This window comes from Aethalodelphis obliquidens, unplaced genomic scaffold, assembly GCF_003676395.1.
Source record: "Aethalodelphis obliquidens isolate GAN/ISIS:26980383/991018 unplaced genomic scaffold, ASM367639v1 scaffold7, whole genome shotgun sequence".
Classification (NCBI taxonomy): domain Eukaryota; kingdom Metazoa; phylum Chordata; class Mammalia; order Artiodactyla; family Delphinidae; genus Aethalodelphis; species Aethalodelphis obliquidens.
This window is the reverse complement of record NW_020837951.1, coordinates 8253375-8278810: the sequence shown is the minus strand read 5'-3', so window position 1 is coordinate 8278810 and position 25436 is coordinate 8253375. Positions and strand designations below refer to the sequence as shown.

The following is a 25436-nucleotide window of genomic DNA, read 5'->3' as shown; positions in this document are numbered from 1 at the left end:
ATGAGAACATGTGGTTACAGCCCTGTTTGTACACTTTTAACAGTGACTTTTCTGGTTCTTTGGCATCCGGTTCATTGCTACCTTGTTTACTTTCTAAATAAACCTCTTAATGGCATAACTTTGTTCCATTACAGAATGCAACTGCTCTGCCAGGCACTTGGCGAAGGACAGACGTGCACTTAGAGAACCCAGAATACCACACCAGATGGTATTTCAAGTATTTTTTAGGACAAGGTAATTATGTCATTACAGTGGTTGGGAAGAAAGGATATTCAGAATGAAAATTAGTGTTGGTATAATTTCTGGTACCCTATATGTGTGAAACTTATCAGTTTAGGGACACTGAGGTCAGGGCATTTCATTTCAAGGTCAGTTGTAAACTTTGTAGATTTGTAAGCTTTGAAGATTCAGCCCTAGTAGGTTTTCCTCCGTTTTAAATTTGTTGTTTATATTTTATTTTATATTTTTATCTTAAAATTTTTTATTTAGTTAGTTTTTGCTAGTTGTTTTTGTCCCTGGGGAGTGAAAGAGGATTAGATAGTATGAATGAGTGATTTGCAAGATGAGAAGAATTTGCAGGGCACAAAACAATTTTAGACTTAACAAGGCATGTACCCGGTCTATAGTGGGCCTTGAACACTTAGTTCAAGGCAGTGAGGGGGAGAAACGATTCCCTGAGCTCCAGGGCCAATGCAGAACAGAGAGGCATTACGCTGTAGGCTCTGGTGACCAGGATTTGTTTATCACCTACCATGTGCCAGGCAATGTGCTCTTGCAAAGGCAGCTGTGATCCCTGCCCTCGTGGAGACTATAGACTGTTTGAATCCTGGTTCTGCCGTTATCAACATAGGACCTTAACACTAGTTCCTCCCACTTCTCTGAGTCTTAATTCCTTATCTGTAAAGTGGGGGTATTACTAGTACATACCTAGGAGGTTTGAACAGAAGTGTCAGTGAGGCACATTAAGCCTGGCGCCTGGCACATACCAAGAGCTCTGTCATGAATAGTGATGTACATTTGAAGTGAAGGGCTCATGTGAACATATATGGAAAGGTGGGAAACAGGAGCGTGGTTAGCGACAGAAGGCAATGGGAATGGAAATATAATCACTATGGCAGGATTAGAAATGGGTTAGATAAATTGCTTATCAGGCTAATGCATTTATTTATTTGTAGAAGATGTGATACTTGAGCTATAAAATGAGAGTGAGCAGACCCAAATGATGTCTTTTTAAATATCGGATACTGTATTATTCCAAGAAGTTCACTTATTTGGCAAGACATATCTCTTTATAAAGAAAGAAATTGGGGGGCTTCCCTGGTGGCGCAATGGTTGAGAGTCCGCCTGCTGATGCAGGGAACACGGGTTCGTGCCCTGGTCCGGGAAGATCCCACATGCCGTGGAGCGGCTGGGCCCGTGAGCCATGGCCGCTGAGCCTGCGCGTCCAGAGCCCGTGCTCCGCAACGGGAGAGGCCACAACAGTGAGAGGCCCGCGTACCACAAAAATAAAAAAAAATAAAAAATTGGGGGAAAGTTGCTATCTTCCCAAATGCTTGAAAGCATAGTGCCTGGAGTACTTATGACTTCAGAGAAAAGTGGTGCCGTCAGTTTGGATGCCTTCAGCTGCCTCAACGGGCTTAAACAATAAGGGAAACAACAAGAGACCCAGAGGTAGGGCAAGCTCTGGGGTTGGTGGAGTCAGAGGCTTGGTGATGTCATCCATGCTGGCCTTCCTCAGGGTCACAAGATGGTTGCAGCAATTCCAGGCATCACTTCTAGACACCACCGTGTCCAGGGGAAAAGAAGGCCATCTTCAGGAGTGAGGAGGCCCTTCCAGAAACCCCTTGACACACTTTTCCTCCTGTCTCATTGGCCAGAATTGGGTCACATGTTCATTCCTGAGCCCATCCCTGGCAAGGGGAACAGGAGGGCATGATTAGGGTAGAGTCACCAGGTTCTGTCCTGAGCTGGGCTGGAGATTACTGTTCCCTGATCCTGTGGGAAGGGCTGGCTGCCACCTGCCGTGCACACTGCTCCCAGTGCCTGGAGGAGCCGGCTGCATCTTCACTGTTCTGAACCTGCCTCTTTTCCAGTCCATCAGAACTACATTGGAAATGATGTGGAGAAGAGCCCCTTCTTCCTGTCGGTGACCCTCTCTGACCAAAACAATCAGCGTGTCCCTCAATACCGTGCAATCCTTTGGAGGAAAACAGTGAGTATCAGACCTGCACCTGGAGTTTCAGCACCACTCCAGAGTTTAATCAGTGTCATTGTCAGCCTTTTTCTACAAGGGTTTTTGAGTTTGGCTACTGAGGATTATCCTGTTCACAGGGGAGACCTTCACACTCTGAGTTTAAGAGCAATTTTTCCTATATAAGCCACTAAGTAGACATGTTCATTCCCCTCAATCTCTGCCCTCTAGGAATACACGACTATGTTATTATCGCTGTTACTGATACTGAAAGTGATGAGCTGGCACACCTTCAACCAAAAGAAACAAGATTTAGTGGAGGAATATAATACTGTTACATGGGCACGGCCCCTGGGGGCTCCTGTTTCCATGAGTCAGTTGGTCAACTGCTGAATCAGCTGTGCTTCTAGGATTTCTTTGAGGCTTAGCTCCTTTCATCAATTTCATGGTGTGGAAAAGCAACCCTAGATCTAACAAGTACCTCCTGCCCACAGTGGGCTCTGGACACTGAGCTGGGGACAGCGGGCTGAAAGCAAGCCCTTTCAACTCCAGGACGCAGGTCTTTCTTTAGCTCAGGAAAGTTTTTTTATGTTCATTGGTGTTGCTTCTTTTCGTGTTCTGAATTTTTTCTATTAATTCTTATATTCGACCTCTGTCTTTCATCTTTTACCTTTTCTCATTATCTTCTTCTCTTGTTTCTTTTTTGCTTTGCTTCTTAGAGAATTTTTTAGAGACCATATCAACACTAGAAAGAGCAAAGGGTTTGGAGTTAAGCAAACTAGGGTCAAATCACCTCAATAACAAGCTCATTTTGTGTGAATTTGAGAAATTTGCTCATGCCATCTGAGCCTCCATTTTCTTCTTTGTAAAATGGGGAAAGTTCTGGGCTGTGGCTCACAGGGTGATGAGCACTAACAAGACTGCCTGAAGTGAGATCTTGCTTGAAAATTTACCCAGTGTCCCAAATCGTCAAATCTTAAAACTGGTTAGCTGCCTAAAGGGTAAAACATCTTATTCTTGAATTGGTGAGTACGGTGTATAATTTAAAAAGCGATAAAATAAACCACACTTAGAAAATGTTAGTTCTATTATTTAGTGGTCCCACCTGATGGGTACATTTGTTGAAATCCAGTATTTAAATAATTGCATGCTGATTTATATATATATATATACATATATACAGCAGGTTCTTATTAGTCATCAATTTTATACACATCAGTGTATACATGTCAATCCCAATCTCCCAATTCATCACATCACCACCACCACCACCCCCGCCACTTTCCCCACTTGGTGTCCATACATTTGTTCTCTACATCTGTGTCTCAATTTCTGCCCTGCAAACCGGTTCATCTGTACAATTTTTCTAGGTTCCACCTATATGCGTTAATATACGATAATTGTTGTTCTCTTTCTGACTTACTTCACTCTGTATGACAGTCTCTAGATCCATCCACGTCTAAACAAATGACCCAATTTCGTTCCTTTTTATGGCTGAGTAATATTCCATTGTATATATGTGCCACATCTTCTTTATCCATTCATCTGTCGATGGGCATTTAGGTTGCTTCTGTGACCTGGCTATTGTAAGCAGTGCTGCAATGAACATTGTGGTACATGACTCTTTTTGAATTATGGTTTTCTCAGGGTATATGCCCAGTAGTGAGATTGCTGGATCGTATGGTAATTCTATTTCTAGTTTTTTAAGGAACCTCCATACTGTTCTCCATAGTGGCTGTATCAATTTACATTCCCACCAACAGTGCAAGAGGGTTCTCTTTTCTCCACACCCTCTCCAGCATTTGTTGTTTGTAGATTTTCTGATGATGCCCATTCTAACTGGTGTGAGGTGATACCTCATTGTAGTTTTGATTTGCATTTCTCTAATAATTAGTGATGTTCAGCAGCTTTTCATGTGCTTCTTGGCCATCTGTATGTCTTCTTTGGAGAAATGTCTGTTTAGGTCTTCTGCCCATTTTTGGATTGGGTTGTTTATTTTTTTAATATTGAGCTGCATGAGCTGTTTATATATTTTAGAGATTAATCCTTTGTCCATTGATTCCTTTGCAAATATTTTCTCCCATTCTGAGGGTTGTCTTTACATCTTGTTTATGGTTTTCTTTGCTGTGCAAAAGCTTTGAAGTTTCATTAGGTCCCATTTTTCATTCTCATTTCATTATTTTTGTTTTTATTTCCATTACTCTAGGAGGTGGATCAAAAAAGATCTTGCTGTGATTATGTCAAAGAGTGTTCTTCCTATGTTTTCCTCTAAGAGTTTTATAGTGTCCGGTCTTACATTTAGGTCTCTAATCCATTTTGAGTTTATTTTTGTGTATGGTGTTAGGGAGTGTTCTAATTTCATTCTTTTACATGTAGCTGTCCAGTTTTCCCAGCACCACTTATTGAAGAGACTGTCTTTTCTCCATGGTATATCCTTGCCTCCTTTGTCATAGATTAGTTGACCATAGGTGCATGGGTTTATCTCTGGGCTTTCTATCTTGTTCCACTGATCTATGTTTCTCTTTTTGTGCCAGTACCATATTGTCTTGATTACTGTAGCTTTGTAATATAGTCTGAAGTCAGGGAGTCTGATTCCTCCAGATCCATTTTTTTCCCTCAAGACTGCTTTGGCTATTCGGGGTCTTTTGTTTCTCCATACAAATTTTAAGATTTTCTGTTCTAGTTCCATAAAAAATGCCATTGGTAATTTGATAGGGATTGCACTGAATCTGTAGATTGCTTTGGGTAGTATAGTCATTTTCACAATATTGATTCTTCCAATCCAAGAACATGGTATATCTCTCCATCTGTTGGTATCATCTTTAATTTCTTTCACCCGTGTCTTATAGTTTTCTGCATACAGGTCTTTTGTCTCCCTAGGTAGGTTTATTCCTAGATATTTTATTCTTTTCATTGCAATGGTAATTGGGAGTGTTTCCTTAATTTCTCTTTCAGATTTTTCATCATTAGTGTATAGGAATGCAAGAGATTTCTGTGCATTAATTCTGTATCCTGCAACTTTACCAAATTCATTGATTAGCTCTAGTAGTTTTCTGGTGGCATCTTTAGTATTCTCTATATATAGAATCATGTCATCTCCAAACAGTGAGTTTTACTTCTTCTATTTCAATTTGTATTGCTTTTATTTCTTTTTCTTCTCTGATTGCCGTGGCTAGGACTTCCAAAACTATGTTGAATAATAGTGGTGAGAGTGGACACTTTTGTCTTGTTCCTGATCTTAGAGGAAATGCTTTCAGTTTTTCACCATTGAGAATGATGTTTGCTGTGGGTTTGTCGTATATGGCCTTTATTATGTTGACGTAGGTTCCCTCTGTGCCCACTTTCTGGAGAGTTTTTATCATAAATTGGTGTTGAATTTTGTCAAAGCTCTTTCTGCATCTATTTAGCTGATCATATGGTTTTTATTCTTCAATTTGTTAATATGGTTTATCACATTGATTGATTTGCCTATATTGAAGAATCCTTGCATCCCTGGGATAAATCCCACTTGATCATGGTGTATGATCCTTTTAATGTGTTGTTGCATTCTGTTTGCTAGTATTTTGTTGAGGATTTTTGCATCTATATTCATCAGTAATATTGGTCTGTAATTTTGTTTTTTTGTAGTATCTTTGTCTGATTTTGGTATCAGGGTGATGGTGGCCTCATAGAATGAGTTTGGTAGTGTTCTTTCCTCCACAATTTTTTGGAAGAGTTTGAGAAGGATGGGTGTTAGCTCTTCTCTAAATGTTTGATAGAATTCACCTGTGAAGCCACCTGGTCCTGGACTTTTGTTTGTTGGAAGATTTTTTATCACAGTTTCAATTTCATTACTTGTGATTGGTCTGTTCATATTTTCTTTTTCTTCCTGGTTCAGTCTTGGAAGGTTATACCTTTCTAAGAATTTGTCCATTTCTTCCAGGTTGTCCATTTTATTGGCATACAGTTGCTTGTAGTAGTCTCTTAGGATGCTTTGTATTTCTGCGATGTCTGTTGTAACTTCCCCTTTTTCATTTCTAATTTTATTGACCTGAGTGAGTCCTCTCCCTCTTTTTCTTGATGAGTCTGGCTAATGGTTTATCAGTTTTGTTTATCTTCTCAAAGAACCAGCTTTTAATTTTATTGATCTTTGCTTTGTTTTCTTTGTTTCTATTTCATTTATTTCTGCTCTGATCCTTATGATTTCTTTCCTTCTGCTAACTTTGGGTTTTGTTTGTTCTTCTTTCTCTAATTCTTTTAGGTGTAAGGTTAGATTGTTTATTTGAGATTTTTCTTGTTTCCTGAGGTAGGCTTGTATAGCTATAAACTTCCCTCTTAGAACTGCTTTTGCTACATCCCGTAGGTTTTAGATCATCGTGTTTTCATTGTCATTTGTCTCTAGGTATTTTTTGATTTCCTCTTTGATTTCTTCAGTGATCTCTTGGTTACTTAGTAATGTATTGTTTAGCCTCCATGTGTTTGTGTTTTTTACGGTTTTTTTCCCTGTAATTCATTTCTAATCTTATAGCGTTGTGGTCAGAAAAGATGCTTGATATAATTTCAATTTTCTTAAATTTACTGAGGCTTGATTTGTGACCCAAGATGTGATCTATCCTGGAGAATGTTCCATGCGCACTTGAGAAGAAAGTGTAATCTGCTGGTTTTGGATGGAATGTCCTATAAATATCAATTAAATCTACCTGGTCTATTGTGTCATTTATAGCTTCTGTTTCCTCATTTATTTCCATTTTGGATGATCTGTCCATTGGTGTAAGTGAGGTGTTAAAGTCCCCCACTATTATTGTGTTACTGTCGATTTCCTCTTTTATAGCTGTTAGCAGTTGCCTTATGTATTGAGGGGCTCCTATGTTGGGTGCATATATATTTATAATTGTTATATCTTCTTCTTGGATTGATCCCTTGATCATTATGTAGTGTCTTCCTTGTCTCTTGTAACATTCTTTATTTTAAAGTCTATTTTATCTGATATGAGTATGGCTACTCCAGCTTTCTTTTGATTTCCATTTGCATGGGATATCTTTTTCCATCCCCTCACTTTCAGTCCTTTCAGTTACATACATGTCCCTAGGTCTGAAGTGGGTCTCTTGTAGACAGTATATATATGGGTCTTGTTTTTGTATCCATTCAGCAAGCCTGTGTCTTTTGGCTGGAGCATTTAATCCATTCACGTTTAAGGTAGTTATTGATATGTATGTTCCTGTGACCATTTTCTTAATTGTTTTGGGTTTGTTTTTGTAGGTCCTTTTCTTCTCTTGTGTTTCCCACTTAGAGAAGTTCCTTTAGCATTTGTTGTAAAGCTGGTTTTGCGGTGCTGAATTCTCTTAGCTTTTGCTTGTCTGTAAAGCTTTTGATTTCTCCATCGAATCTGAATGAGATCCTTGCCGGGTAGAGTAATCTTGGTTGTAGGTTCTTCCCTTTCATCACTTTAAGTATATCATGCCACTCCCTTCTGGCTTGTAGAGTTTCTGCTGAGAAATCAGCTGTTAACCTTATGGAGTTCCCTTGTATGTTATTTGTCGTTTTTCCCTTGCTGCTTTCAATAATTTTTCTTTGTCTTTAATTTTTGTCAGTTTGATTACTTTGTGTCTTGGCATGTTTCTCCTTGGGTTTATCCTGTATGGGATTTGCTGCGCTTCCTGGACTTGGGTGGCTATTTCCTTTCCCATGTTAGGGAAGTTTTTGACTATAATCTCTTCAAATATTTTCTCGGGTCCTTTCTCTCTCTCTTCTCCTTCTGGGACCCCTATAATGTGAATGTTGTTCCATTTAATGTTGTCCCGGAGGTCTCTTAGGCTGTATTCGTTTCTTTTCATTCCTTTTTCTTTATTCTGTTCCGCAGCAGTGAATTCCACCATTCTGTCTTCCAGGTCACTTATGCGTTCTTCTGCCTCAGTTATTCTGCTACTGATTCCTTCTAGTGTAGTTTTCATTTCAGTTATTGTATTGTTCATCTCTGTTTGTTTGTTCTTTACTTCTGCTAGGTCTTTGTTAAACATTTCTTGCATCTTCTCGACCTTTGCCTCCATTCTTTTTCCAAGGTCCTGGATCATCTTCACTATCATTATTCTGAATTCTTTTTCTGGAAGGTTGCCTATCTCCACTTCATTTAGTTGTTTTTCTGGGATTTTATCTTGTTACTTCATCTGGTACATAGCCCTCTGCCTTTTCATCTTGTCTATCTTTCTGTGAATGTGGTTTTTGTTCCACAGCCTGCAGGATTGTAGTTCTTCTTGCTTCTGCTGTCTGCCCTCTCTGCATGCTTTTTTTTTTTTTTTGCGGCACGTGGGCCTCTCACTGCTGTGGCCTCTCCTGTTGTGGAGCACAGGCTCTGGATGTGCAGGCTCAGCGGCCATGGCCCACGGGCCCTGCCGCTGCGCGGCACGTGGGATCTTCCCGGACGGGGACATGAACCCATGTCCCCTGCGTCGGCAGGCGGACTGTCAACCACTGCGCCACCAGGGAAGCCCTGCATGCTGATTTTTATCTCAGCTACATAGTGTATCAAAACTGCTATGTAGGGCTTCCCTGGTGGCGCAGTGGTTGAGAGTCCGCCTGCTGATGCAGGGGACACGGGTTCGTGCCCCGGTCCAGAAAGATCCCACGTGCTGTGGAGCGGCTGGGCCCGTGGGCCGTGACCACTGAGCCTGCGCGTCCAGAGCCTGTGCTCCGCAAGGGGAGAGGCCACAGCAGTGAGAGGCTCGCGTACAGTAAAAAAAAAAAAAAAAAAAAATTGCTATGTAGCTCTTTCTGGAAAAGAAATTAGCAGAAACTTAAAAGAACAATAATTTAAAAATTTTTTTTAAATTTTTTTAATTTTAAACATCTTTATTGGAGTATAATTACTTTATAATGGTATGTTAGTTTCTGCTTTATAACAAAGTGAATCAGCTATACATATACATATATCCCCATAAGGAACAGTAATTTTTTATACACACATACATACACACACATTTGCATGCATGCATACCTATATAGCAATAAAGTAGCAACTTCAAAAAGCCCAGAAAGAATTTCCAGAAATCACTACAGAATAAACTGTGGCTAGGAATTTTTGTGATGATTAAAACTAGTACTAGTAATAACAATAAAATCTAACATTTATTGAGCACTTACTGTATGCCAGGTAAGTCCTCCAAATGCATAGGTGTTATTATAGGTTAGGGAACTTAAATGACATGACTGAGGGAGATGGCAGACCAGGCAGAACCCAGGACTGCATGCTGAGCTGTCACCACTGTACATAACTAATTCTATATGTAATTCTTTGATTCATGCTTTCACTCTCCCTTTCCTGTGAGCTCCATGAAAGGAGGGGACATAACTGCTTTGTCCTCAGTATCCCCACCAGCAAGCCCAGTGCCTGGGACATAGAAGGAGCTCAATAAATATCTGTTGAATGAATTCATGAAATGATTAATAATTAATGAATTGAAGTCCAACTTAACCAGTGTGCTCTGCTACCTCTATTTATATAAACTTCTATGTTATGTTTCAGAAATTTTTCTTTCTTTAAGCAGGTTTAAGGTAAAAATCTGATCTAAAATAGTTAGGTCTTACTCGTGAATTATTTCCTGCAGACAAGTTTTGGCCTTACCCCTCTCCCCATGCCACTGCAGTTGGGGTCAGTCTTGCCATCAGCATGGCTGTCCTTGAAGCAAGTTTAAGCGTCAGTTTTAGAAGATAACGCTGGAGAACGGGTGCCAGTTTTCCCCAAGTGCATGATCATCTCTTCTCCTTAGTCACCTACTGAGAAGGGCTGGTGCCTTCGTCCAAAGCCTCTTACCTTCTGCACCAGGAAGGCTGTTTTCTGGCCCCCTCCATTTTTTTTTTACGTATTTTTCTTATGTTTGCCTATTACAGTATTCCAGTCTCTTCTGGCTTAAATATTCTCTTCGGATGACTCTGTCTCTTTTGGACAAATAATCAGCCTTCCCGATTTCAGTTCCCTAGCACTGTTTCTCCTGAAGTAAATGTTTGGGTATGTGAAGAGAGGGTCTCTGAGGCCTCATGGTGGTGGGAGAGGAGGACCTGGGATCCACACGGGGCCCTCTGGGTTCTTTCTGGTTTCTGCTTTGGAGAAGCAACCACTGAGGTGTAACTGGTCTCCTCTGGCTTTTGGGGGGGGTCACTGAAGAGCACCTGTCCCTGAAGTCCGTGTCCCAGCCGTTTGCTCCGTGTAGTGAAGTCACTGCACATGTGAACGCTCTCACCTGATCCCAGGTCTCTGCCGGTTGCTGAGCCTCTCGGAAGTGCTGCACCCTCTCAGCCCTGGGTCAGACGGGAGGAGGCGGGAGCGTCGCCTTAGGCTCAGGTCTCTAATCTTGCTGGCCATCCATGCTGGAAGCTACCGAGTTACTGCCCCTCACTGTGTTCAGACAGGCTCTACCTGGACTTCAGGACTCCTCTGGAAGGCCATGCCTGGGAAGTGAGCCTCTAGTCCAGGTGCCTCCAGGTCTTACCTTGATGTGCTTCCCCACCCCTACCCCTATCAAGGCCTGCCCTCGGAACGGAGGCGTCAAGGGCCCCAGCACCTAACCCCTCAGCTTCCCTGTCTTCCTCTTCCTTCCTTCCACCGAGGCAAGGGTCCGTGTCGCACTTCTGCTACCTCCCTCCGGAAGAGATTTTCTCAGTCCTATCTTCTTCCTTCAGAAAACAGTCACTTCACCTCCTCACCTGGGACAGTTGCCAGGTACTGGGGCAGGAAGAGTGAGGCAAAGGCAAGGGGAAGTTTTACTTATTTTAATTTCCAAAGATATTGTCTGTATTACGTTATAAATTGTGATGAGCACTCTGAAGGAAACGAAGACAGGGAACGAACAATACGGAGGTCTGCCAAAGTGAGATCGTCCAGGGAACGCTTCCTGAGGAGGTGACATTGAAAGAGACCCACAGGATGAAAGGGAACCAGCCACATAGAGAGTAGGGGGAGGGGTGGGTGGACGTTCCAGACAGAAGGAACAGGAAATACAAGAGAAACAGGAGCCTTCTGGGGATGACTCTTGGATGGTGAGAGAAGTCAGGGAGGTGGGATTGAGACCCAGGACCACCGTGGAGGCAGCATGAGGTGGGCAGAAGGAGCATTAATCCCCTTCTTCTGAGAAGTGCCAATGCCCAAATCCAGAGCCTCTTCTCTTGGCCCTAAATTATGTGCAGGGCTGGGTAGGTGTTTGCTGCCCACTGAAGGGCAGTGAGGAGATGAACACATCAAAGCAGAACATCGGCGTCAGGGTCAGTTATTGAGCCCCTGTTGGCCCAAAGCCAGCGCTGGAGGCTGTGGGGAATCCAACAATGCAGGTGACTCAGCGCTCCCTCCCTCCGCCCGTGAGCTCACATTCTCTCATTAAACAGAAACACAGCTAAACGTATAAACCCTGCTAGAAACTGTCTTGCACATCTCTGGCTGTGTTCCTTCTAAACCCAAAGAGAAAAAATGACTCACACTTGTAAAAATTCCATCCAGACAATACAGCAAGTGAAAAAGAAGAGGATCAAAAAAAAAAAAAAAAAAATCCAACTACCCAGTGATAATCACTGCAGTGTCCTTCTCGACATCTGTCCGTAAACACACACACACACACACACACACACACGCGCACGCACGCTAAATGGGGTAATGTGGACGTGCACTTCTGTGTCCTGCTCTGCTCACCTAGTGTTGCTTGATATGCACGTGTACTTGACTCTCCCTGTGCGTTTTTTGGTTCCACTGAAAACAGAGAACTGGAAGGTGTTTTTTCTAGAACAGCAACCCTGGAAAGCCACAAAAAAAAAATGACGGGGAGGAAGAGCTTTACCCCTTTATAGTGAAGAAAAATACAGATCCACAATCCCAAGAGCCCTGGGTTTCACATCCATTTCAGCAGCTTGTGACGATGATACCAGCACCCAGGCAGGGCTGATCCTCCCTCGCGCATTCCATACATTCCCCCCAAAGCTGCCCCGGTCTTCTCTTAAAAGCTGCCTTTGGTGTGTTTGGTGAGAAGAAAAGGTAGACAAGCAAGAAGGTCAGATTCAAGACCCTGTTCTAGATGGGTTGGCATCCCACACAGGTGACCACAGTATGAGGTAAGCTGGGGCTGGTGAAAAAGCAAGGCCACAGGACTAACTCAGGTTTCAGTGGGTGGGTCATGTGGAATTTGAAAATGCATATTCCTATCATAATATTTATATGTAGAAATTTTTTTAAATCTACTTAATGCAAACTACAAAAAAAAAGAAAAAGAAAAAGCTCAACCTAATTTCCTTGGCTAGTAGAGAATCCAAACGAAGGGCTCTACCCAGTGCAACTTCTGACACATAACTGGCAAGACATACTCATCCCCAGCCTGGAGCAGGGGTGAGAATACCCAGTTCTCCAGGGCCCTGGGTGTGAAAGTTTACTTTGCCAAAAGAGATCATGGGCTTGAAAAGTTTGGGGAACTCCACTCCGTGCCATTGGTCAGGGCTCAGACACATGAGTTTGCAGATGTGTCCCGAAAACACGAACAAACTTGCCTGATTCCTACAAGGAATGTCCTTTCCCTTTTCTAGCTGTTTGTGCTGCCGATGTTATTATTAGTCACAGTTAGAAAGGGAATTTTATACGTGGACTGCATCATAATCTCTTTTGCTAAATAAGTATGTAGTATAAATCCTTTGTGAATTATAAATCTGCATCGTCTCTTTCTTGGAGATTGTAGAAGAGACTAGCCCTCATCTCTCCTGGGTGCTCAGACGTGGGACTGAGCCATCAGGCAATCCTTCCTTCATTCCCTTTCGTTCAGCCAGTATTGATTGAGTACTTCCTATGAGTTGGTCACAATGGGTACTCATGCAGAGAGGAAGAAACAGACTTTAAATAAGTAAACACAGACAAATATAAAAGTACACATTATGAAAACTTCTCTGAAAGAATCGGGTGATTTCTAGTTTAAAAACTCTTTGACCTGGAGGAATCACATTTGGGTCCCGTTGAATGTGTGGAGACAGTTTTCTTCTTCTGATCTTTGAGGCTGACCCAGTTCTTGTCTCAGAGACCAAACCCCCTTCTCCTCTGGTTCAGACGGCTCATCTGCTCATCACAGCACCTGAGACAGCGCGGACCCAGCAGTCCAGACGCTGAAGAATAATGCTTAAAGCGTAAATGCCGGGACTTCTCTGGTGGCACAGTGGTTAAGAGTCCGCCTGCCAATGCAGGGGACAAGGGTTCGATCCCTGGTCCGGGAAGATCCCACATGCCAAGGAGTAACTAAGCCCGTGTGCCACAACTACTGAGCCTGCATGCCACAACTACTGAAGCCCACGCACCTAGAACCTGTGCTCCATAACAAGAGAAGCCACCACAATGAAAAGTCTGCACACAGCAACGAAGAGTAGCCCCCGCTCACCGCAACTAGAGAAAAGCCCATGCACAGCAACGAAGACCCAATGCAAAAAAAAAAAAAGAAAAGAAAAGCGTAGATGCCACGTAGGGGGGAATGGTGGAAGATGCTGTCGAACCTCAGTAAGAGTTTTTCTAACATAAAATGTATTTATATATATGAAGAAAAATGAGAAAGACTGGATATGGGTTTCTTTTAAATGACCAGGTAAGACTCTCTCAGAGATGGAAATTGCCAGACTTCTCACTGGTTTGCTGTTTTGACTTTCCAGGGTACCCAGAAAATATGCCTTCCCTACAGCCCCACAAAAACGCTCTCTGTGAAGTCCATCTTAAGGTGAGTACGAATGAGCAGAAACCCAACACCTGGCACCCATAAATGAGTTTTTTCCTGTGATCATTCTGATGTCAGCTTGCTATTTCCTTGGACCTTGGCGTTATACTCAACATTTTGCTAAGCTCTCGACATGCATTACCTCACTGAATCTTCACAGCAGCCGTATAGGACAGATAGTGTTATTGTCCCCATTTTATGGATGAGGAAATAGGGGCCCGGAAGGACAAAGCCAAGATCACACTGCTTGTGTATAGTAGGACTGAGGCGCAAGTCCAGGTCCGGCTGGTTCCGAGCTTTGCTCTCAAGCATTTGTGTTCTGCATGCGTCACCTGCTTCTTTTTTCTGGCACGCAGGCAAATATTTTGGTTTCGTAAAGAAAATCAAGAAATTTTTTTCCTTTCATTTTTCTGGTTTGAAATAGAACTCAGATGTCAGCAAATGCTTCTCTGAGAAGAACGTGCTTATTCTTAACCAACAGAAAGTTAAATGAATGGAACGAACCGCTCGCTGCTCGGTGCTCAGCTGCCTCTCGTGCTCCCATCTTTCCACCTCCCTCTCATCTCTCCCCCATGTCGGGTGGCAGCCTCCCCTCGGGAATGCCCCCACGCAGGTCGGTCGGCCTGTTGCTCTGTCACCAGCTAAGATGTTACATCATAGTAACAGTAGCTTCTGTTTGTTAGGTGCTGTGCTAAACGCCTGACAAGCATTCTCTTGGGGAATCTTTAAATCAGCTCCATAAAGTAGATCTATTACCACCACCACTCCGCATAGGAGGAATCGGAGCCTCAGAGAGCTGAAGAGATTTGACAAAGATCTCACAGCTGGTAAACCACAGAGCTGGGAATTAAACCTGGGTTCATGTAATGCCAGGGCTTGGGCTGTCAATCACTAATGCCATCCTGTGTGAGTCTGAGACCTTATCTTGGTGGCCTGGTGATTTAGTCTTTATTTATCTGCAACTAGGTGGTGGCAGGAGGTGGTGTTTTTGATGTTCCCACCCACGACTCGTACTTGCCGGAATGTCTGTTAGAGTGACAAACTCGACTGTCAATTAGGGATTGCAATTGGCTGATGAAAGGGTCCAAGGATTAAGAAGTAAAACATTTCATATCTCACGTTCAAGCTTGACTTCGTCTTCAGATTGCAGACCTTCTCCCCGGGCCCCATGATCTTTCTCCTGGCCAGTCTGAAGCCCGAGCTAAGAGGGCATCAGTGCAGAGGTTAACCTTTTTCTTGAGCACAGAAGTATCTTGCTGCTTCTAAATCTTAACTTGCTTTGAGAGCAATAGTTTGAATTATATGGGCTTAAATTTCTGTGAATCCTTTTTTCTTCTTCTTCTTCTAAAATGAAGTTTCTCCAGCTCCTTTCTTCTGTATATTTAAAGACCAGGGATTTCACTGAGTTGTAATTTCATTTAATTGTCTGAATAGGCCTTCACTTTTCAGTCCTCCACTTATAGCCAGAGGAAGCTGCAGCAAGAGAGTATTTTTAAAGATGCGAAGATTAAAACGTCTACAGTTGCTGCCAATAGAAGAAAAAAAAACCCATATATATATATATATATATATTTTTTTTTTTTTGGCGGTATGCGGGCCTCTCGCTGTTGTGGCCTCTCCTGTTGCGGAGCACAGGCTCTGGACGCGTAGGCTCAGCGGCCATGGCTCACAGGCCCAGCTGCTCCGCGGCATGTGGGATCTTCCCGGACTGGGGCACGAACCCGTGTCCCCTGCATCGGCAGGTGGATTCTCAACCACTGCGCCACCAGGGAAGCCCAGAAGAAGATACTTTATGTCTGTTTGTTACAATCATGAACTTGGAAACTGAAAAGGAAATTAAAATATAAATACTTTGGAGTCAGATAAGCCTGAGTTCACATCATGGCTCCACTACTTCACAGCGTTGTTATCCTGGACTATTTCTTTAACTTCTGAGCCTCAATTTACTCATCCTTAAAATGGGGATAAAATAGTACTTGCCTCATAGAGATTAAATGAGATAATCCATGTAAAGCATTTAGCAGGATGCCTGGCATATAGTAAATACTCTGTAAATATTAGCTATTATCTTTACCTTTCATTTACAAATATGAGGATTCTTGCTGAAAGAGGCCTTAGACAATGTCTAGTCCAATTTCCTTGTTTTACCTCTAGGGGAACTTAGCTCAAGGAAATTCACGTTGCTTGTCCAAAGCAAAACAAAAGAACAATCCTGCTAAGGACAGCCTTTTGCCCTAAATGGGAGAGGAATTGCCAAAGGAAGAAAGACACGTCAGGTCATCTTAGTTACATTTCATCATTAATTGCTGTGTAAATGTCAGTGAATCACTTTTTTAGTAAATAAAAGTAAGCATCGTGGCGATTAGTCAAGGTTGCCTGAAACAGATGCTCTCAATGCCCCCCTCCCTCTCTTACTCTGTGAGCATGCTCAGGGTGCAGTCACTGCGCTTGGTTACTCGCATATGTTCCTTCATTGATCACTCCTTGTTGGTTTGTACCTCCTGTGGCCCTTCAGGGAATCCAGCTGTGATTTTCTAGGAGATGATACTTAGCTTTCCTGAAGACCTGAGACTGGCTCCACATTATTAAGTCTCCACCACACTGCGGCTCACTCTGTCCATTCTATTTCAGTGCCATGAATCTGGACAAATTCGAGAAAGGCCCCAGGGAAATTTTTCATCCTGAGATACAAAAGGTAACAGAGAATTTTGTGCTTCATAATTGTATAAATTTGATCACAGTGTTAGAACTGACAAATCATCAGTGATTCTTAGCCTAGGATCCCAACCAGAATCACCAGTGGTTCTCGTCATGGAGAACCTCCCACCCGGCATTCTGATGCAGTCAGTCTAAGATAGAGGCTGGGAGTCTGTCATTTTCAGAAATTCAGAGGCTAGAAGATGTCCCGAAAGCTGTCCTAGGACTTACTGTTAAGGGAAAGCAGTCCGCCTTGGGAGAAAAAAAATTTAGAGTCATAAACTAGGTAACAGTCCATCAGAAAAATGTCAGCCAAACTTTTGTCTTGCAGTTGCAATCAATTTCGCTTTGAAATCATCCCCTTGAAACGTATAAACACAGCCATCACTAATGGTGTGACAGTTGTGTGTTAGAGCTGAGCTTCGAGGAGTTGGCATGCCAGGTGGGGTGGCACAGGAAGAGGCTGGAGAGGCAGGCTGGACTCTATCCAGGAGACAGCGGGGAGCCAGTAGAATCTTTAAGCAAAGGAGCATCATGCTTAAATCCGCTTTTCAGGGAAATAATTCAGGCAGTATGAGAAGGATGGATGGAAGCGTGAGCGATCTTTGTGTACGTACCTTCACGATACAGTTAGCTTTTATAATAAGTTCCTGGCTTTCAACTTAGCTTACCAGAAATGTATAGAATTGTGAATTCCCATGTCTTTTGTTCTAATTTAATTTTTAAAATAGTATTTGTACCCTGACTCAACCCCAGAAGGAACTGAGGCAAAAATGGATGTGTTAGGTTAAACTTTAAGCAACTTTAAGCCATAATGTGCTTAATAGTAGTTCCTTATAGCCACCTTAAAAACAAATTAGAATTATAAATTCAGTACCAGTGTGCCCTTATTACTTAATTTGTACCAGTTATCATACTCAATCCCTTCCTCCTTGGAGCCTGGACCCCCAGACACTGGCGCCAAAACCCACGAGGCTTTTGGATGCTTCCTTCTGCGTCTTGCTGCTGAGCAGATCCCTCTGCCCAGAGAGGTCACCCCTGCCTGGCCATCCTTATCTGCTTTCTCTCTCCCACAAACTGAGACAGGACAAGAAAACGAGATACAGCAACCTTCTGCCTATTTATATCATAACTCTATGCCTGTTTTTCACCAAACAAAAGACACTTTCACACTCTCCCTTCCATTCATGAGCTTTCCCTCCATCCTCTGTGGGTGTGAGCATCCGTGTGTGTGTGTGTGTGTGTGTGTGTGTGTGTGTGTGTGTGTGTGTGTGTGTGTGCAACTTACCAGCAGGAGTTCCCCTGCTGTCATCAGGTGTCTGTAGATTTCCCTTAGGAAGGCTTGAGCAACAGGCTTCCGGTGTAGGGAAAAGAGTTCTTACAAAACACTGGATCCAAAAGGTAAACAGAAAATAAACCACCTGCACTCTAAAGAAGGCATCTTTCCACCAAGAGTGGGAAGGTGGCTGATGCTGCTTTAAAATATTATTTGTCTGTTTCTGCTGCCCTTCTGTGTAACATTTTTCTCGGGCGAAATCTTCCCAGAAGCGGCATATGATAAGCTAGCTTTAAGTGGTTAGAGAAACCTAGGTATCTGTGTGTTTCTTCCCACTGCTGTGCATCATCTTTGTTTCCCGATAGTTGTGGTATAATATGCCTTTCCTAAATGACCAGGTATTGTATAAAAATCTGTAGAGCTAAATTTGAATATTTTAAGCACTTCGAAGGGGAGAAAAGTGGTGTCAATGTCAGTAGACTGAAGCTTGGCTTTCACAGAAAGTCAGCATAAAATGACCACCATTCAGCATGGACATAACTTTTCGAACTTCATTTGACAGGACTTGCTGGTTCTTGAAGAACAAGAGGTAAGTAGTCTCGCGAGATGCCTGGTTGTGCCGCTCCGCCTCCGTATTTGTAAATGAGCTTCCCCTTCACCAGGAACACAGCCCTTTATCCCAGGCACACCTCTCTGTGGATTTGCACAGCGAGAATCTCTTATCACTGAAAGACTCCACTGACATGTTTTCTCGGGTGTATTTCAGAATTTTCCATGCAGCTAGCCATAAAGATAGAAAAACAATCAAGTTGCTTAAATCTGCTTGGAAATATTCGAATGTTAACCTCATGATCAGGGTAAGGAATTAGGTTTTTGTTTTCATTCAGTTAAAGCTAGTGTACTTTATTAGCACACTCGACTTACAGAATGCCATATTATTTGCATGTTTCCATTTCCTGTTGTCCCACTTTAAAAAAAAATATGTTGGGTTTTCCAAGTCCATAACTAACATAGAGAAATATCCGAAATATTATCTATAGACAGTTGAGTAAATCAGTGGAGTGTGTGTACACTGTGCCTCTCGGTAAATGGCAGTATCATTCGTCCAGTTGCTCAGGCCAAACTTGGGAACATCCTTGACACCTCTCCTTCTGTCACACCCCCCATCTAATCCATCAGCACATTCCATGGACACGTCTCAATGCCTCCACCACCACTGCTCGAACCCCTCGACACCAGCCCCACCGTCTCCTGCCTGGACTCTGCAGCTCTCCAGCTCTTTTCCCTGCTTCCTCTCTTGCCCTCCCTTCTAGTTTTCACAGAGTATCAAAACATGCCAGGCCAGGTCCTCCCTACGAGGGCCTGCGTGATATGGCTGGTGCCACCTCTCCATCCTCTGCTCTGCACTAACCACACTGACTTCCTTCTTCTTCCACCTCCTCAGGAAGCCTGCTCTTCCCACCACAGGGATGCTCCTCCCAGGTGTCTCATGGGTCACACCCTCACTTGATTAGTATCTCTGCTCAGCAAGGCCTTCCTTGGTCACCTGTTTAAGATAGCACACCCTGCCTCTCACCCACTGCCCTTCTTACTGCTTTGCTTATCTTCTTAACACATGGATTTCATTTATTCAGTTTTTATCTGTTGCCCCCATTAGAACGTAAGCACCATGAGAGCAGGGACTTACTCAATTTTGTTCACTGCTGTATCTTCAGAGCCTAGAACTGTGCAGATAGAGGACACAAAGTAAATATTTGTTGGTTGAGTAAGTGAATTATGTATTGATTGAATGAATTATGAAATACTATGATGCCATTAAAAAGAATGAGGTAGACCTCATTACTGGCATGGAAACATTTCCACAACATAGGATTTACTGAGAAAAAAGTAATTCACAGGGCAATACTTACAGTATAATCCCAGTTGTTTTTATAAACACAGATTTCTATGTGTATTCATTCATTCACTCCTCTCCTCCATTCATTGATTCAACAAATGTTTACTGAACTCTGACTGTGGGTGAACCATGTACTACTTGAGGCATTGGGGATTGCTGAACAAGACAAGGTCCCTTCTTCATGGAGTTTACAATCTGGTGGACTAAGACCAACTAAGCAAGTAAATAAGCAAACATAAACACGGTACTGTTGACAGCCCCAATAGCTGTGGGGAAAGTAAACAAGGTAGGTGATGTGGGGTCAGGGGTAGGTTTTATACATTAACCAAACAGGAAGGGTTTCTCTGAGGTAACGGCATCTCAGCTGATTCCTGAACATGGTGATGTAAATGCAAGGAAGGAGGCTGAGAGGTTTCACCGCCGACTGTTGGCAGGAGTTGCTTTGGGCAGGTTCATGGAAGTGTAAGGTGGGATGAGGCAGAGAGCGGGCAGAAGGAGACATCTACATTTTAATCTACATATTCACCATGTATGAATCAGGCTTTTTGCTAAAGAATCCATGAACTCCACGTGTAGTTTGTAAAAGGCAAAAAATAAAAGTCATACACATTTCTGACAAACATTTGAAGAATACAGAAATGCACGAAAGGCATAAAGAAAATATCACCTACAATCACAGAGGAAACTAGTATTGGTATAGTGTCACATTTTGATATATGTTTGTTATGTTTTATATAAAATTAGGATTATACTATATATAGTTTTTATGTCTCAAAATAACTGTACTCGCTAATTCACAAATATTTATTGAGCGCCCAAGACTGCATGCACCTGCCCGTTGTGACAAACAGTACAGAAATTTATCAATGGAAAACATGAAAGCTCCCCCACTTCGCCACTTCCACCCTCCCTTGAAGAACCACTGTTTGCTGTTTGGTGTATATCCTCTCACACTTTTCTTTGGATCTCCCAAATTTTGAAAAAGGAGTAGCTGATCTCTTTATTTCTCAATTTTATTTCCTTACTAAGGGGATATTTGCTAGAAGCAACAAGAGCACTCATGACAATGTACCTGAAGAGGTGTGAGCAGTGGCCAGCATCCTTCAGAGCTTCTCTGAGAGCTGTGTGGCCAATGCACTCTTCTCTAATCCTGCCAGCTTCTTGACTTTATCTCAATTCCACCCAATTATAGTGATAATCAGCTGCAAAGATGGGCAGGGAAAAAATTAGTAAACAATACTAGTGATGTTTCTGAAAGGTTAGCTATTTGGTAAAATGTTGTTTGGTGTCCTGAAACCCAAGTTTTATTTGTCCACTGTGTAGAGAGCGCCCCCTGCCCCTGCCAGGAGAGAACATGGCATCCCAAGTAAACACACGTGGAGAGGGTGACAGATGTGTAGGAACATGTGAATCACAGAAATATGGAGACATTGCCTAAATAAGAGTAACAAGGAACCGGGGGCGTCCAGTTTTGAATCAGGACATCATTTCTTGATTCCAAAAGAGTCTTCTGGAATCAATGGGACGTTAGTCTCCCCCGTATACTTCACTTTCTTCAGAAGAAATATAATTCCTCGCATACTATTAATTCCCAAGAATGTGACTATACGTTGGTTATAATCATGTTGAGTTTTGTCTCAGGAAATTTAGAACTTAAAAATTTAAAGTCCCATACAAGTAGGCATTACAAATATGACCTCATCTCTATGGTGAGTGTCTGAGCAGGACTGAAGTTCCAAGAAAACCAGTTCCCACAGATTCCCTCCACCAGTCACCTCCCTCCAGGGGCCCAGGTGCGGTCTTGGGACTTTGAGCACTCCCTCCCATCCCCCAAGTGGCAGCCAGCCTCATGGAGCACTGGTGACGTTAGGCTCAACACTTCGTTAAAATATGACCCGTGGTGGTCAGGTAGCCCCAAATCAAATGATGCCCTCCTCAAATAGCCCCTCCTAAAAACTATCTCCTCAAAACTTATAATGCATCTGTTCAGCGATGCCCTGATTTCTGGAGATAGGAGAAAACTCTGTTATTCATTGACATCATTTGGGAAGCCCGGGAAACAAAATTACCAAAATGAGACCCCGTAAGGAATTTCAAGTGCTTATCAAGGACTTGCCACACCAGTCTTTCTGGAGCCTCCCCCTGAAGTGGGTGAGTACCCTCAGCAAGGGTACTGATGCCAGTCACAGAGCTGCCCCAACAAAGCTTTTTAAAGCTTCAGCCAGTGATCAGGCAGCAGTGGGTCCCATTTCTGCTTGTAACTCTTAGCTTCGCTCAACTCAAAACCATCCTGAGAAGACTCTGCCACTGCGTTGGAAAGAGCACTGGATTGAAAGTCAGGAGACCCGACTTCCAGCCCCAGTCCTGCCATCCACTTAGTACCAGCCTTGAGCAAGTCTCGTCTTCCCTGGGCTTCAGTTGTCCTTTCTGTAAAATGAAAGCTATGGATTCAGTGGACCAGAGGGTCCCTTCTGGTTCGAACAGGCTGTTAGTTCATGGCTCATGGCTCATCGCTCCAGTCACTGACCCAGTCTTTCTGTCCTTGGCTTGCTAGCTGTCAGCTCAGCTGGACCTGATCCTGGGCCTCCTGACCGTCTGCTGGTTGGTTCCTCTAGTCCTGTGGTTCTCAAAGTGGGGTCCCTGGGGCAGCAGCATAAATGTCACCTGTGGACTTATCAGAAATACAAATTCTTGGACCCTACCCCAGACCTGTGGAATTGGAGACCCTGGGAATGGGGCCAGCAATCTTTAGTTTAACAAGCCTTCCAGGTGATACTGATGCCTGGTCAAGTTTGAGAACCACTGCTTTAGTCTCTGCACTGTTATTCTAAGAGGGTCATCTGTCAGACCCCAAACTACTGTAGGTGCTTGTTAAGGGACCACTGAGAGTGGAAGCGGCGCCAAAGTCTTAGAGACATGATTGCTGTCACATTCCCAAGGGAGAGAAAGAAGAGCTACAAAAATCATAGAACCCTGAAGTGGACAGAAATCCTTGACAAAATCCCAAGAAATTTACCAAAAACGTGTTTGTGATGAAGAGGTGATCATTTGGAAGCAGCTTGTGAAAAATAAGTTGTATCTGACCACTTGTGTTTCTTTTCTCATTTATTACGCATACAATTATGCCATGAATATTTATTAACCCTCTCCAATATACCCAGCACAGTGGTGGGTCCCGGAGATTCCACGGAAAATAAGATGTGTACCTTCCCTCCTTCACAGGACTTAAGTTCTAGTGGGAGAAACGGACAAATATGCAAGCTCAATGAAAAGAATTACAAAGTGTGAATAGTGCTATTAAGAAAATAAATAAGCTGCCGGGACGGAGAATAACAATGCGGGAGTGTGTTGGGAGATCAGGGAAGGCCTCTCTGGAAATTGACGTTTGAGTTGAGACACGCATGGTGGGCAAGAACTTCTGTAGAAGGAGCTGTGGAGGAGCCCCGGGTGGAGGGAACAGCCTGGGAGCCGCCTCCCTCTTCCTCACTCCGTAGAGGAAACCACCAGATAGAAAATTACTACTACTGATGGGTATGCATCTGTCCCTCAGGTGTATCGGGGGCAGAAGAATGTTTAGAAGTACAGCCGTAGACCTTTGGATTTTCAGTCTTAATTCTCCCAGATCCAGCTGTCCTGAATTCAGGCATTCTGCCTTGATTCCCCACTCTGACCCACTGGCAATGTTTTAATCACCTTTGTTCTTTGCCCCTTAACTGACCCCTGAGAATTCCCCCATCAAACAGCCTTGCAAGGGTTGATTCTTCTCCAACCTCAGATTTTTTAAAATTATGAAATACTTCAGGCACACAAAAATGTATAGACAACAATATAATGAAGACCTATAACCCTATTACCCAATTTAAGAAAAAATATATATATTAAAAATACAGTTGAGCTCCCTGATCCCATTCCTCTCTCTTCCCTGTGGAAGCTGTTATCTTGCATTTGGTATTTATCATTCCCACAGAGTCTGATTTTAACCCAGCATTTAAAGTTGAGGATAGTAGACTGAACATTTGTACTAACTACTTCTTGATTGCCTTTTTCTCCCCACATCTGTTTTATGACTTCTTGAGATTAAATAGCTTTAGGAATTGGGGCAACTGAGCTTTTAGAATACGTTGCCTACAGTTTCCATTTCTATTTCTAAAGGAGTCCTCGAGATATCAGCCTCAGATTGTTGTGTTAAATTTTGAATTACACTGAGCTCTCCAGGTTCCAGACTGCTGCTGCTGGGCTGATCAGAGGATGGTGCCAGTCCTGTGAGTTCCTGTGGGCTATTTATTTTGAGCACTGTTTTGCTGCAGAATGGACCTGGCATCCTGCAGACGCTATTAGTAGTGACATTTCAAATGAACTCACAGAAAAGCACAGTTTCCTCTGTAAGCTATAAAAATCAAGGAATGATTGTTGTTAATATTGGTCAAAATTGAGGTGGAGGGGAGGAAGTAATCCACCAAGTAGTCATTCAGGTCACTGTAGTATTCCTGAATAACGACTAGCACATCTCTTAACTGTGTATGCTTTGATGAGAAAACTAAATTCAGCACCTTTTGTTGTTTCATTGTAAGGGCTCTGTGAATTTCAAGTTTGGGGTTCTTTTTGCCAAAGATGGGCAGCTCACAGATGATGACATGTTCAGCAATGGTGAGTGTCTCCTTTCCTCTGACACCCGGCCCCGCCTCATTGCAATTTAGATGATCCCAGCTGAACTTGCCTGTTGCGTTGGAGTTTTTAATGCAAAGAAACAGCCAGTAGTTTTATGAAGTTGAAGGGTAAATTTTCAGGGTAAATTTTATAGGAAAGAAGTTGCCCAGTTTCCTTCATCTGGCAAATATTTATTGGTCACCAAATTACTGGCACCAGGGATACAGTCTAACTAGAAAATTACATGGGGATTTGAAGAATTTCATTCTACATAATCTCAGGAGCAAAGAGGCGACTTTTCTCTGGGATTTTTATGCTTGAGAGAATTACAAAATGGTCCTATTTCCTGTTATTTCACACTTTTCATATTAAGGACCTGTTTCTTATCAATGGGAGCAGTAAGGATGTTTTCATTTTGCAACACTAGACCCTTGTGACCCCAGTCTGGCAGCGCTCAGCTTGGTTAGTCTCATTCTGTAGTTTTCCCCTCCTCGGATTCTGGGAACTGTGACCCTCCTGTACAGTCTCCGAGAGGGAAGCACGATTTCGCATTCTGTTTGCCTGCTGCACATGTCGGCGGAGCCTAGTTAATTTTCAAGTGATTTCACTGCATAGTTAGAAAACGGGGACTTGTGGACACTGTACTTTCTTCACATTTGACCTCTTCTTACAGAAATCGGAAGTGACGCTTTTCAAAAATTTTTAAATCTCCTGGGTGACACAATCACTCTCAAGGGCTGGACAGGCTACCGTGGAGGTCTGGACACCAAAAGTAAGGTTGCCTCCTGATCCATTCTGCTGTGACTTGTATAACTTTTGTTAGTCAGCCTCATCTGAATTTGAATTTATACCCAAGGTGGGGTACGCTATCTCGTAACTGTACAGCATTTCTAGTTCTTTTCCTGTACTTTTACTTCTGTCATTTTATTTGCTCTTCACGGCCAGTCCTTGATGTAAGCCAGGCAGGTGACATGAGGCTCATTTAGCCTAAATTTGATAGGCTTCAAATCAGGTACCCTGACCCTCTGGGGG

General features: G+C 42.9%; 1 protein-coding gene across 1 annotated transcript in view; it reads left to right on the top strand.

Moving 5' to 3' along the window:
* GARNL3 (GTPase activating Rap/RanGAP domain like 3) overlaps window positions 1-25436 on the top strand; it is a 151099-nt gene that overhangs the window by 78127 nt on the left and 47536 nt on the right. The window contains exons 5-11 of the mRNA XM_027104817.1: window positions 135-234; window positions 2094-2212; window positions 13826-13890; window positions 16519-16582; window positions 18423-18449; window positions 24329-24404; window positions 25078-25176. Coding sequence (XP_026960618.1) covers window positions 135-234; window positions 2094-2212; window positions 13826-13890; window positions 16519-16582; window positions 18423-18449; window positions 24329-24404; window positions 25078-25176 — 550 coding nt within the window. The remainder of the gene's footprint in view (window positions 1-134; window positions 235-2093; window positions 2213-13825; window positions 13891-16518; window positions 16583-18422; window positions 18450-24328; window positions 24405-25077; window positions 25177-25436) is intronic.